The 15,365-nt window shown below is 38.6% G+C and overlaps 1 protein-coding gene across 3 annotated transcripts in view; it reads right to left on the minus strand.

Annotated features, from left to right (window-relative positions):
- clip1b (CAP-GLY domain containing linker protein 1b) overlaps positions 1 to 15,365 on the minus strand; it is a 47,225-nt gene that overhangs the window by 4,970 nt on the left and 26,890 nt on the right. For 2 of the 3 annotated variants that reach the window (XM_003455114.5, XM_005459637.4), the window contains 7 exons: positions 12,428 to 12,534; positions 6,048 to 6,093; positions 5,828 to 5,871; positions 639 to 744; positions 381 to 546; positions 240 to 292; positions 18 to 130 (listed from right to left, as the gene is read on the minus strand). In XM_003455114.5, the coding sequence (XP_003455162.2) occupies positions 18 to 130; positions 240 to 292; positions 381 to 546; positions 639 to 744; positions 5,828 to 5,871; positions 6,048 to 6,093; positions 12,428 to 12,534 (635 nt within the window). The remainder of the gene's footprint in view (positions 1 to 17; positions 131 to 239; positions 293 to 380; positions 547 to 638; positions 745 to 5,827; positions 5,872 to 6,047; positions 6,094 to 12,427; positions 12,535 to 15,365) is intronic. The other variant, XM_019360704.2, reaches the window with a different exon arrangement.

Raw genomic sequence — 15,365 nt, forward strand, 5'->3', positions numbered from 1 at the left:
TTAACAGTATTTCTTACCCATCAGTCCCGTCGTTACCATTGAACTCAGACAAAGCAAGCTTCTTCAATTTGATCTTCAGCTCCTCGTTCTTCCGCTGCAGGTCCACAATCACACTATTCAAGAAGTTGATCTGATGGAGAAAACCACACATATCTCCTCTTAAAGGACGCTGGGGTCATGTGTGCAAACATTAACTGGAAACCGAGAATGAGATCAGTTCTGTTAGCGGCAAGTCTTACCTGTCCCTCTGCAAACTCCTTCTCTTCCCTCAGCTGCTCCAGAGCTGCATCACCTGCAAAAGTATGTCAAAGACAAGAAAACAAGTCAACAAACAATTTTTTGTATCTCTTGTCAGATACAAGACTGAAGTATTTTCTCACCAGAGGGTGGGAGTTCCTTGTCTCCTTCCTCCAAGGCTTGTGCTCCCATAAGCCTTTGCTCTAGACTGTGAACGCGGCTCTGCAGCTGAGCTTTGTCTCTCTCTAGCGTTTCCACGGCCGACTGCAGGGTCTTGGCCATGGCGTTTTCTCCTCGCAGCACCGCGATCTGCCGATAGAGACAGACAAATACCTTACATATTTGGCATTACACAAAACAAATGTAGAGTGTCCAAGATACTGTAAGCTGAGCGTGAGTACCTCATTCCTCAGAGTTTCTAATTCCCGGTCTTTGTCTGAGATTAAGGCTCCAGTGGATTTCTGGAAGTTTGTGTCCCCCTCTGATTCCACATTTGAGACAGTTTCTCTGCAGAAAAATGTGTACAAGGAGTAAACAGTGAGAGGACTTTTTATTTCCAGTTTCTTGCCAGTGGTATTTGCTAATTTATGAGTGTCCATCCAAAAATACTGGACCTTCAGATGTTAAAGATGTCGATTTATTCATGAAAGTTGCCTTTCTTTAAGTTTTCTGTCATTTTGACCAAGATTTGACCTCTTGAGCTACATATAAACTGTTGTCCCACTTTTTACAGGGTCACAGTTCAAAATAATCTACATCCTACACTAAAGCTTTGTGCGTCCACTCAGTTCACCCTTTGTCTGAAACGAGATGTATTTGCTCTCCATTGAGAGCCATAGCACTAAAAGTATCCTGAATAGAAATCTAAAGGAGAAATGGTGGAAGCCCCTCCCCTCAAAGACTAAAATCAGGGAAATTGTTGTTGCATTTATTTGGTAGAGTTTCAGCAGCCATGTGGTTGCAGACATCTCCTTCTCCCCATTATTGTTTAAAAAATTTATGTAAGGTTACTAAAAAAAACTCCCTCTTTCCACATTGCCTTAATATTCTAAATTAAACTTTGCAGGTAATTCTTGGTTTCTACTATCTATGTTATTCCTCACATTTAGTCTTTCCTTGCGTATGACCTTTTGTATTTGTTTTAGACTTTTTTCCTGCCCCTTTGCTGGAATTGGTTATTATTGCTGATGTCCTCTTTCAGTTTTTCTGTGTCATTCATTGGATCCTTTCTCTGTGATAACTTATACATAACGTGCATTATCATGGGGTTGTTCAGTGCTGTGTTGAGTAGGGGATGGGTCGACTGAGCCGATAACAAAACTATAATATTTTATTATCAATAATAACGTGAACGTGTGTAGTATAAGTTTTGGTTTATACTTTGGTTTAAAAACAACTTTGAAGCAAAATCAGATTGGTGCATAAAAATCCTACAGATGTATTTTTGGATGGATTTTTTATGTCCCACTGACCACCGACAGTTAGAGAGAGAAACACTGTGTTGTTGTAAGGATGCGTGAGCACAGCTGAGATCTGTGGCAGTTTCAACAGTATTTGAAGTCCTCTTCATGTCTGCTTATGTGTCTTCCAGAACAGAAATTTGTCTGTTTGATGAAACAGACAAAACCACCACTTAAGACCTTCACTACTTTACTTAAAAGTAAACCATTCATTCGACCCCAGAAAGTAGTAAAAGCATTCAAACAACCATGTGAAAAAAAACATTCACTGTGTAAAAAGACCCTGTGGCTCAGTGGCTTGTAGAAGCAGCTTTACCAGCAATAACTTCAAGTGATGGTTATGACTTTATTAGTCTCTCACATTACGGAGGAATCTGTTTCAACATCGCTTCACCTCATTGAGGTTTATGGACTTTCATTTATTTCATTTTCTTAAAGTCCCAACACAGTATTGAAAGAGTTGATAAAGCTAACAAATGAACTCTGGGTTTTTAAAACGTCTTGATTCTTTTTATTGTCGGTGATTCTGTTGTCATCATCATCATTGTCCTGTTGCATGACTCAGTCTTATCCGAGCTTTAGCTGTGGAACAGATGGCCTCATATCACTCCAGAATACTTGAATCATCCCAACAATTTCTCACAATGCCTCTTCCTGCCTAAAGACTAAAGGTGAGCAGGCCTTTGCAGTTACTGTCAATTGACAATCGGCAATTTTAAATCCTTAAAATTGCCAATTGTTGATTCAACCTATTTTTAGTTTCTTTTAATTAAGTCTGAGATCCCTATTTTGGTTTGGTCACACTTTCTACTGCTCTTTCATTTGATTATCATTGTTTTACCATTGAAATGAGTTATTATCCTTATCATGTTGCCCTGTGAGGTCTGTGTTTTGTAATGGTTTTTACCAATTTTAGAACTTAGTACTTGGAGACCTGGATTGCAAATAAGTGTTTCAGCAAAGCACTGGTTCAACTTCTCCATCCATTTGCTTCCGCTTATCCTTTTCAGGGTCGCGGGGGGCGCTGGAGCCTATCCCAGCTGTCATAGGGCGAGAGGCGGGGTACACCCTGGACAGGTCGCCAGTCTGTCACAGGGCCAACACACAAGGACAGACAACCATTCACACTCACATTCACTCGCACATTCACACCTAGTGACAATTTCAATTATCCAATTAACCTATCCCCACAAGCTGCATGTCTTTGGACGGTGGGAGGAAGCCGGAGTACCCGGAGGGAACCCACGCAAACACGGGGAGAACATGCAAACTCCACACAGAAAGACCCTGGCCTGATGGTGGAATTGAACTCAGGACCTTCTTGCTGTGCGGCAACAGTGCTAACCACCGTGCCACTGTGCTGCCTACTGTTCAACTTCTGTTGTTTGAAAAATGTGATATATAGGTAAAAATGACTTGACTTGGCTTGACTATGCTCACATCTGTCCAAAGGACATTGTTCCAGATGTTTTGCAGTTTGTTCATATGCAACTTTGCAAAGCTGTGCTGCCATATTCTTTATAGAGAGAAGCTTTCTTCTGGCAACCCCTCCAAACAAGTGCAGTAATCGTGCTGTCATGAACTTTAATATTTCCCATGTAAACTGAGGCCTTCAGATTCTGAAAGATGTAGCACCTGAATAATCATCTTAGCTGTATTTCAGCAGATTTTATCGCCGATTGCCAAAAACAATTACAACAGAATAGTGGCAACCAGCTGACACTCCGGCAACATATCCGTTCCAGCAGTCTTGACAAACCAAAGAGAAGGAGAGCAGTTTGTTTCACTGAATCATTTCTCATGTCTCTTAACGTTTACTTGAAAACAATCTCTCCCACCACATCTATTATTTCTGCTCTAATTGTATGCAACCTTGCCATTCCCCTCAAGCCAAAACTGCGGAGCTGCCAGTTCATCTTTACATCTTACATCTTTTTGACTTCACTTCACTCTGATCTTACACCACATATTTGTCTTTGATGTTAGACTGTCCCTTTCACTCAGAACTTAAGTCACTGCTCTACATAAGTGGTGAGATGTTTTAATATCCTGATCACTAAAAACACAGTGTTTCTGTTTATGACTGGCACAGGCCCACAGAAGTGATATTCACAGCTTCTTTTGTTTCAAGACTTAGAAAAGGCTTAAAATAAGACCAAACAACGTCACAGTGAATAGATGAAGGAACTAAAATTACATTTTAAAAAAATCAAATGTTATCCAACTTAGAGCAAATCTGGGAATACTAAAAGAAAAAACACAGCTCTAATGCAACGTGGCCTGGAACTAAATCCCATAGTGACATATTCATATTGCTTGGTTTACCTGACTATAAGTCTAATATCCAAAGATATTCAGTTGAGTTTCTTTTTTTTAATTTAAACAAAGAGTGCCCTTATGTCTTATGATTTTAAAGATTCAGAGGTTGCTTTTCTGCTTTTGTAATACGTGAAGAGCTTTGAGGGTCATATCTTGGTCCATTTATTTATTTTTTATACTCTATGCTGTACAATCCATCCATTTTCTTAACGGTTTATCCACTTCAGGGTTGTGGGTTGGTTGGAGCCTATCCTAGTTTTCATGGGACAAAAGGGATGTTACACCCTGGACAGATCACCAGGTTCCTCACAGGACTAATGCAGATACATAGACATCCTTTCACACCTAGAGCCGTTTATGGTGAGTTCATGTGCATGTTTTTGTACTGAACACCTGGAGAGAACCCATGCAGTCACATGCAGATCGTGCATACTCCACTGGACAGCCAAACTGGGTGGTGATTTCAAACCCAGGGCATTTTTGCTGTGAGGCACAGTGCCAAGGATCCCAGCATTATGCTGCCCCTGGTCATTTGACCAGAACATTAATATGAAAGATAATAACTGGAGGAGGACTTTGTTCATAGTGAGTCTCTCAAATAGATAGCAATGAAGTCTTTCTAGACGCAAGTCTGTCTCCTCAGGAGTCATCTTAAAACCTCTCCTCTCAGTTATGTGGGGAGTTGTTTGAAGCACTTTTTAAAACTAATCTCTAATAATCTCAATTTCAGTGGTGAACAGGACATAAAAACTGCAAGTATAAAATCACCAGTTGACTCTGATAAAAACTTCTTAAAGCTAGTTGTTTTCTGAAGAAAACATCCAGATGTACAAAAATGACATTGGTTATATAGCCTCTTATATCCTGGTGATCAGAGATCAATCCTGCACTCATAGCTGTTGACCAAGTATGAAGCTGGAGCCAACAATCAGTTAGTCAGCAAGTTACTTGGTTACAATCTCTTATTATACTTCTTTTTTTCCAGTCTTTAATTAAACCTTCAGCAACAAACCAGCAAATTACAACCAGAGAGGTTTTGATTTTTATCTATAGACTTTCACACCAAGTTTCACACTTTAGCTCTTCATCAGCTCTGTTACCAGTCCAGCAGTCAACAGAGGGATGTGTGTAAGTACAGCAGGGGGTCCCATTAGAGGAACCACGTCACATTAAGGCTACCCTCCAAATCTCCAAAAGAATGAATCTCCTAATGTCAATATTTGAATAATCAACCAGGAATTAAGGAATTAAAACATTATAATACTGTGGTATTATTTCTGGTCATTCCTGATAATGACTTCAGAAGCTGTTTAGTGTTGTTTTAATGGCTTTGTGTGTATCTTTGTTTAGCTGCTTTTAGTTGTTATAGCTACTGTGTTGTGCTAGTTTATAGTTGAAGAGTTAAAGGGGACCAAGTGTGTTCATTTTCAAATTGATATTTGTATTCTTGAACTCTACTAAAGTAGGGTTGCATGAGTCATACTTTCATACATATTCATACCAAATAATGATTGTTTATGTTATAGAGGAATTTGGTGCTGCCCAAACAACTAATTTTTCACTTTTTAAAAATGAGTTAAATGGTTATTTGCTAAAAAATGAAAGATATGACATCATTATTGTTGTTGGCTGTAGTCTTTTATAGTTTGTTACATCAGTTTTAGATGCATCAGCAGAGGAATTACTGAGAGATGCAGTGACGAACACTACAACATTCTATGTTCAATGTTTAAAAACTAAACAGGAAAATATATTAAAAAGTCAGAAAATCAACATTCAAAATTTGAAGCACATATTTCATAGTATCTAACCTGGTCTTCATGTCTGGCTGTTGACTGCTGCGATCCTCGTTGTGCTGAGGCGTAAACACACACAGACAATATATAGCAGAATTTAAATAGAAGCTAAACCCGTCTTAGCTTCAACAATTTAGTCACAGCAGGAGATAAAACCTCACTAGGCCAAAACCCTGAGCTCTAACAGGATAAGGGAAAAGCATTTACATAATAAGAAAGTTAAAAAGGCCAATACCTCATCAGGATGCTGAGACTTGTGGGATGCCAGCTTCAGCTCCTCACTAGGGAAGGAAAAGACAATTCACATGTTTGAGGGCTGCTCTAAAGGCAGTGTAGTGAGGTCCCAGTGATGTCTGTGTCGCCAACACTGCTATATGCTTAAATCTGGTGATTCCCAGATATTCACATCTGTTAACATCTCACCTATACAAACCTAAGTAAGCATATCCAACACACATCTGGCTAAATATTCTAATGGTTAATGAATTTTGTACTGTTACAAGAATCATTAGTGATATACACAGCAAATATATTAGAGGCTATTTTTGTAAATGATGAATACATTTCAATGATGAAATGTTCATGTTGAGCACCCATTAGTTCTCTTCTACTCTCAAAAGACACAGATGTCCTTGCCAGCTGACACTCCCTAATTTAAAGACTATAATATGATCACACAACATGTAACGTAAATAAAAGCACACAGGGGTTATTAGGAGACATTGATATTGCTGTTTGTTTTATAAGCTGTACATGTTCTCCCATTAAAACGCATCTCTCTACAGGAGATGCACTGACCAAGCAGCCAACCCAAATGGTGATTGAGATCTACATATGGTATCAACCAGAGGCAACAGGCTTGATTCTGAGGCTAATGTGATAGTACATTAAAGTGCAAAGCCACTGATGGATCTTGACCTAAAAATAATAAAGCCAATGTGAAATTGCTAAAAGCTGATTTTATGCTAGCAGTCAAAAATCAACACCTTCCATCATAACAACTGTATGACTCACCAGTCAGGATTGTTAACAATTAACAACACAGGCAGTTGTAGCTGATTACTATTTGAAATTTCCAGATACTGAGTAAGCCAAAATTTTGAGAAGATAACCCAATTTTTTTAGAGAATAGTTTTCAATTTAGTCTAATTTGAATGTGCCTGACATTTACATTTGCACACGTCTCTGTGTGGTAAACCATAGAAGAGTTCAGGGCTGGAGTTAATGTGTAGAAACAGCTACATAGAGCTTAAGTATTACATCATATTCAGGCCATCCTCTTTTCTACAAACTTCAGTGCAGTCTTTCATACAGCGTTCTTTCATTGGTCTTGCTGAGAAACCAAAAAAGTATGTCCCTAAGAACACACTGGCCTCCACTACAGGAACTGCGGTCATATGCAGTTTGTGTAAACACCTCACTAACTTCTTTCTTCTATTCTTTACTGAATACAAAAATCTCTACAGCAGTGTCCAGCTGTTATTCAGACATGTCTGAGCCAACTATGAAAACTCCACTTGGTCATGGACTCAGCTTTTCTGCCCAGCTGTGATATTTGGGTTTAAAGTAATCAAAGGACAATTGTTATTTTCCTATTTCTGAATTAAAATTCCGAACTTTCAGTTCATGTCTATAACTGTCACTAAATAAGAGATATCTGTAAAAATGCTCAGTGCATCTTAAAAAAAAAAAAGTTAATCATTACTTCAAATGGATTGTTTCAAAACACAATGGATTTATATTTGGAAACTATTCTCAGACTTTAGAAAAGCTATTTCTATGTCTGTGATGTCTGAGCAGGGACGATCAGAGAGTGCTGTGTGCCCCTCCCACAAAAGCAGCACAGAAAATTTTCAGAAGCTGTTTCACGAGCCTAGCTCTCTGGGCCTGGGTGAGGCTTTAACATATTAATGGTCATGAAGTTAGCAATACAAATATAGGGAGGTAGAGGGCCACCACAGTTCAAGATGTCTTGATGTATGCTCAATCATCCAGATAAGTAAATCCCAAAAGGTGGATTCTGTTCATCTAGATGTACGATTTTCAGTGAGAGAAACGTTTCGTCACTCATCCAAGTGACTTCTTCAGTCTCTGAAATCTCTTTTGGGAGGCACAGTTCAAGATATTGACAGTATAAAGGATGAAACGCCACCGTGACGTCATTTTCTAAAATGTACATAATCTATGTTAAGATATTCTCTGATGTAAAGAGATCAGGTTTAGTTTAGTTCAGCTTACATACAAAAGACAACTAAAATGAACAACCCTCTGTGCCAAGAGCAATGGTCACTGACCACTGACCTGACTTCAGTGTAAATTGAATGTGAGATTGTCAATGTACATTATATGCTGTATACACAGACAATTTTCATACAGCAATGATTGTGATGAAACTGATCTCTGACATTTATTAGTTTATTAGTTTCTGAAAAAATAACCAAAATGTCAAACATTTTGCACGACAATTGAAGATATGTTTAGCCTATTTTAGAGTTTAGAAATGTGTTAGATAGGATGTAGAATTATTGTAGAGACACTGACACTGCCCTCGATGTAATAAAGGCCCGAGTGTGTCATAAACTTAGGAGTAGATTTCTAGGAGACCTTTCCCCACTTGAGCTGTGAAAGTAAGACAAAGAGAAGTTAATGCTGAGTGGAAATTCCCCAGGGGATACCTAGGTGGGGGTCTCAACATTTGTAACTGGATAACTGTGGTCTGGAAGGGGGATTACTTTTATGACCCCCAGGAAGTCACATACACAGAGACACACACAGTGCTTTGACTGTTACGACACACCCACATGCACACAGTCACTCGTGTGCACTCACATAGACATACGGGTATGCGCACACACAGGCACTCACATGCTCGTACATACACACAGACACAGAGTTTGCAGCACACCATGGGGGTTTTATGATGGGGTCGCTTCTATAAAGCTGACTGTAACAAACAAAGGAGTGAAGATTTTGCAGAGGGACACCGGCCTTGCACGTCTTCCCTTCTAGAAGATGCATGCTTAACTGAAGATGAATGAAGATGAATAAAGATGAATAAAGGTTTGTGAAATGACTACTGAGTTCCGGTGCCATCTCTGGATGCCTTGAGGAATGAAAAGAACTGGGGTGAAACTGATTTTGCAACACATTCCTAAATCTTAAAGTAGTGAAATGTGATGAGCTAATCTACATATTAGCTCTCATCACTTAGAAAGACACGTGTTGTTCTGTTTTTGCTGCCTACATTCACTCATGACACAGTCCTATTTTAAAGGAGTAGTTTATATACTGTACTGCTATACAACTGACCTACCTACACTACACTATTAGACTATATAAAAAAGACAGCAGCATAGACAGTGTTGTCAGGGAATTTATGAATCTGGATATTTTTGGATGCTGGAACTAAATGATTCGTTCAGGAAAATGAGTTTAGCCCCATGTGGGTCATTATTAGGATTTGTGTCAAAGTTAAAACTCTGAAGCTATGTGTGACTCATAGCCCAATCACAGCACCATCTGGGTGAAATATTTAGCTGTCTGCTGTATAATTACATTGCCCATGCCTCTATAGCATCCTGCACTCTAACAACAGTGCGCTCCACTGTGCAGTTCTTTTTACATATTCTGTGTTCCGAGGACATCACAAACCTCTTGTCTCAGTTCCAGTTGCGCTTTGTGTTAGGTACTAATTATTCATTTTAACATGCTAAAATAATTAAATGAGATGAAGAAAATGTCAACATTTCACCTGCTAAATAACAGCAGGTTAGCACCGTCACTGTATGTTGGTATGCTCACGCTGGGATCTATCCTTAGCCACAACTGTGTTACCAGCTGCCCAACAAGGTGCAATGACTTGGATTTAACTTGCTACTCAGTGAGACCTGGGTTGTACACTTACGCGGGCAAACTGTGGGCAAAAGTAATCGGTTGATTAACAGCAAACTAATTTTTTTTTGCCAATGTTAACAATAGAATATCTATTCTAAATTATATTTCTAAATTCTACTTCTACAATACATTTTTTTACATGGTAAAAAACAGGGCATGATGTAAAATGAGTTTACCACTCCTGCTTTAGATAAAAGACGGACAGACCCTGCTTACAGATCTAAATATCTTTTGCTACCTTCACACTGCAGGAAATCAATGATTATTTCAATGCATGATCATTTTAATTCATATTCCACATAAAGCACAATTTGTCTATCTATTTACAAGAAAGAACAGCCTGAAAAATAAGTGCAATTTCAGCAACATGTCTCATGTAGTGTGTCTGCTGTCAAGAGTGTTATTTCAAATAAGACTATGACTGAATTCTTTCTTTGCAAAGCTAATTTTGATTCTGATTTCAGACAATCATCTCTCACTTTCATGAATCCCACAGCTGTGACAAATCAGCCATTTTATCAACACAAATATAAACATCATCTGAACTGTTTATTTATACCGCAAATCCAATTTCCTGTACTCTTCCATAACACAGGTGGCCTACAGCTGAGTTCTCTACCTTAACACCTCCTGTGTGACCGTTTTAACAGTAAAAGAAAAAGTGAAAGAAACTAAAGCATAAAAAAAATATGTAAACCAAATGAAGTTAATGAACAATATTTTTGGCCTTCAAAGATAAAATTACAGCAGCACCAAAATAACACAATCATGACATATATGTGAGCTACAATGTTTACAGCTGTTCTCTCATAGCACAAAGCCACCTTGTTTCCGTACAAGCCTGAAAACCCTCTCTCTCGCTGTCTCTCTCTCTCCCACACACACAGAACACACGCACATGCTGATGTCACAACAAGAGAAATAGCCATGTCGGAGCCAGGCGGTCCTAGGAGGAGAGGAGGGATTACATAACAGGACCAGAGTGAGGAAGGACGTGCCTCAAAAAGGATGGCGAAAAACATTGTTGGGACAAGGCGGGTGGAGGTGGAGGGAAAGAAAATGTAAAACAACAAAATAAGACTGTAACATGAATCATCCATATAGAGAGCTTTTATTTTCAATTATTTAGGCAAAGGCAGAAAAAAAGACAAAATGCTGCTTGAGGAGACTGGAACCGTTACACTGTAACTGATGTCATTTGTTGACATTTTTCATCTCCATTTGCTGCCTCTACATGCTACATATTGATGACTGTAATCCAACCAGTTAAATCCATCTGGAGCTCTGACATTGCAATTTAAGGGTTCTGATGACTCAAGGGGATGTGTGGCAGGATGATGTAAAGGCTCCAAAAACACACGCATGGACACACTACATATTTACACATGTACACAGAGGCACATGACAGCTTGAGAGAAACGCAAGCTCTATAAATAGAGCTCGGCGGCAGACTGGAACTTCACCAGAAACAAACAAAAAAGAAAAAAAGAAGAAGAAAAGAAGAAAAAATATGCCATAAGAAGAGAGAATACTTTTAACCTGAATCAAAAGCACCATGTTTCAGCTTACAATCAAAGATATACTGCTGAGTCAGTGCAAGTTAAAGACTTTCCACATCTACATGTCAACACCGAAGACATAGAAGGAATTAATAATGTAGATAACACACTGTCAAAAAAAATGTCCAATTTTAATTCAGATAATGTTTTAAATGAACTTGAGCAGAGAAAAGTCAAGATATAAGGATCATGCGGCTAAGGTTCATGATGCTGCATGACAGTGCCATTTTCACTATTTTCACACACACAGCTTCTCTACTCTTTTTGGAAGAAGGGGATGATTATTATTTCCATGTTCAATCAGTTCAATCCCAGGAGACGATGTAAATCCCATCAGAAAAGGCAGCTGTCATAAAACATCTGCTGAATCAAACATGCGGAGCTACCTGCTGTGAAGACCCGATGTGAATGAGCAAGCAGCCAAAAGCTGCTTGAAACATGTGAGATTACTGTGTCGACAAAACTGCAGATTCAATCAAGATATTTCAGGATCACATTTTGTGACATTTTTAAGTATAGTTAAGGCCTTAATTTTGCATAAATGGCTCTCAGACTTTTTAAGCATCTGTGAAGACACACCGTCAAAAATATCGCAAACATATACATCCAGTAATGTAAAAACCATAACATGGATTGTACAGTTAAGGATCTCAAACCTGGATAATGAATGCACACTCAATCTAAATTTCCAGTCAGGTGTCATGATTCAGGAATGTTTATATAGAAGGAGTAATACCCAAATGGGCTTTCTTTGCTGTGCTCATAAACAGTATTGTACATTGTCCTCCACATGCATTATCACACAACAGCATGGTCTGACTAATTGTGCTTTGCACAACAATTTAGAGCATATTTACAAGTGGAAGCATCTCTCTAGAGAGTTACACATGTTGCCAATTCAACAGCACATTTGACATTTCAGCTATAAAAATAAAAGTACTTCTGACTCGTTAAGGTAACAACTAACAACTGTCAAGCCACATTCTCACACAGTCCTTACTGTGCTGGAATTAGAGCTTGAAAATGCAGACTGGATTTTTAATGAACATTTGGCCCCAAGGACAAATTTAGCAGCTCCAAACTAATGAACTGGCTGGCTGGGGGTCACCTTTACGGGAGGCAAGAGGCAGGAAAAAACACATTAGTTATCATGAGTACTCACATTTCCTTGCAGAGGATGCCAATACGCTGGTTTTCTGAGCTGCTCCGCTCTTTTGAGAGACTGAGCTCTTCCTGATATTTGGAGTTCTGCTGTTTCAAAGCCTCAAGCTGAAGAGGAGCAAGATGGAAGAAAGGAAAGAGGGTGAGAAAGACACAGGGACTACAGGTATACAAAATTACACCTAACCCTATTATTATTTCTCTAGAGGAAATGAACCAATATTGCAATTGTGTGCTGGTCAGTGATTTTTGGATCCCGTCTGGAGTATTTATGCTTATTTCATCTTGGCTGTAATTACAGCTGCAATTACTCAAAGACGTTCTTGTTCCAACAGCGATGCTCTGCAATTTTAAAGAGTTTGGTTTTGTTCTTCTACCTCATTACTTCAGTGTGGAATGTCTCATTTCAGGCTTTTTATCACTAGTGAGGGATATGAGTTATGTAGCCTACTGGTGTAAATGTTTTAGCTATTTATGCATAGCAAAGAAGTTAGCTTAAACAGGAAAAGGAAAGTCAGAATTCAACACCAAGAGAACGAAGCAAGAAAAAAAAAACCTTTAATTTTGGATAATTTTGGATTTCTTCATAACATTGCGTATGTAACAGTCAGTTAACAATATAAAACTCCACTTCTCATTAATCCATATGTCAACAGAAATCCCTGTCCTACTAAGGACATGTTCATAATCTTTCTTTCACAAAAAAACTGAAAGCAAAGGTGAAAAACAGTCCATAAAGTACAGAAGCCGAAAGTAGTGACAGTCAATTTATCTGAATCCCCATCTAATCAATTATCAAGGTATTTACTGGCTGGGATAATCCCCAAAGCTGGGGTTAAGACAGTGACCACACACATGAGTGTCTATGGTTTGATTCTCTCCTTCTCTCCCTTATTTAAATTCCAGCAACATTTTTGAGCTCTACAAAACACACAGATATATTCAACATCTTGTTCTTGATTGTTGCATTCCTTGGTTTACATTCAAGAAAACTGCAGTAAGAAAAAAAGAATATCTGGGTCATTAAGAGTGAGACCAGAGGTAATACCTAAAATACACCAGCAGACCAAAGAGGCCAGCAGACAGCATCATGAGCTGGAACTAAAAATAAAAGCCCCAGAAAGATCTGTTCCTTCAACTTCACTGCAAGCAAACTTTTTTGTTTCCCATTTGAGTCACATGGCAGAGATTCCAAACACATCTGAAATCACTCCTGAAGCTTCAAAGCGCTTCTCGGACACATGCAGCGCTGTGATATCAGCTGCTTTAGAACAGCGTCAGTCAATAATTAATTAACGAGTACGACTTTGAAGTCTATGTTTTTGCTGAAACAAAAAAGAAAAGAAATAGATTATAAAAACCTCATGCTAGCCTTTTAGAGTACGTTTCCATTCGCACATTTACACATTGTGATATTAACTGCAGCTGAGTTTCAGAGTTTTTTAATTCTATTATGATAATGTCCAAATTGAATGCATAAACACATGAAGACACACAAACAAGCACAAAATACAGAATTATCCAATAGGTCACAGGCACAGGCAAGGATCATTTACCTGCTTACAATAACCAAGAGATACTACTGTATTAGAAAATGACTGCAGCACTGACAAGGTTTTCCTATCAGTTTGATGTGCTAAAAAAAAAATAAAAATCTAACAAATGATCCTACCTGGTAGTGAGGCGAATAGAGGTTGTTGGAGTAACCCTGATGCAGAGCAGCTATGTCCATACCTACACAGCTTACCACTGCTGGATTTCAGATACGTTCCCTTGCTAAACGACAGCAGTGTTGTGACAATCCCTCCCCTCTTGCTCTGTCTGTAAAATGCATGCACCAACACAAGCCGCTAGGCATCAATAAACCATCAGCTCTCATACCCTGCTGTGCACGACTGAGAGAGAGAAATGGAGAGCTTGTCGCCTGAACAACTCTCTCTCTCTCACACACAGAGTCAGGTTAGGTTAGCACTTCCCATTATGTAAGCCTAAATAAGCTCCTCCTCAGACTCGCCCCCCACCTTTCTGCAGCTCACAATCTGGTTTGTGCACACCACATGCACACACACTCATGAGAATGTTGACCATTCATTCATGATGAATTTCAGCATCTCAGATTGAACCCTCAGTTGGAGACTGCAACAACATGTAATATACATTCTACCAGACATGCCTTCATACTTTAGGCTCCTGCACTCGTTTAGTGATGTGTTATAGCATAGATACTCTGGAAATCTAACTAAGGCTGCAGGTAATCATTATCTACATGACCAATTAATGTCTATACAGCGATGCCTGATTCCATATCAATCAGTCCATAGTTTTAGTTCTTAGCTTTAGGAACCGGCTAACAGAAAAGAAATGCATCTACACGTAGAATTATTATTATTATTAGAAATATTTATGTTAGGTTATTACACGTTACGGTTTAAATGGTGAAACAGCTTGGTTAATTTGAAATGAAGATGTTCTTTCCATGTACTAAGTTAGGAAATTATCGCACTTTACTTAAATGTGGTGTATTTGTCTTCATGGCCAGACCTAAATATTATTTGCCTACAATGGCACACGACAAAAATATCACAATTATTGTTTTATGTTGTCTATAATGTGCCAGTATGAATCTATATTTTACAGGACATAATGCAAACAGAGAGGCCAGGGTAATTTAGAAATGGAGTCATGCTGTTTAAAAAGCAGATCTACTCCAACTCTGTTGTTTACAGTACTCTTTAGTCTTTACAGGACCGTGTGCCACACCATTTTCCTTTCAAATGTAACAATTTATGCTATGTACAGTCATGTGGAAAAGAAAGTATGCCCTATTTCAAGTTTTTCAGGTTATAATAAAAAACAGCATCTGCTCCTTAGAAGATCTTAAAAGAAAGCTGAAGTAGATCCTTACTGTTTCCACAGGAATTAAAAGGGTAAGTAACAAT

Source organism: Oreochromis niloticus, linkage group LG7 (genome assembly GCF_001858045.2).
Source record: "Oreochromis niloticus isolate F11D_XX linkage group LG7, O_niloticus_UMD_NMBU, whole genome shotgun sequence".
NCBI classification, from domain to species: Eukaryota; Metazoa; Chordata; class Actinopteri; order Cichliformes; family Cichlidae; genus Oreochromis; species Oreochromis niloticus.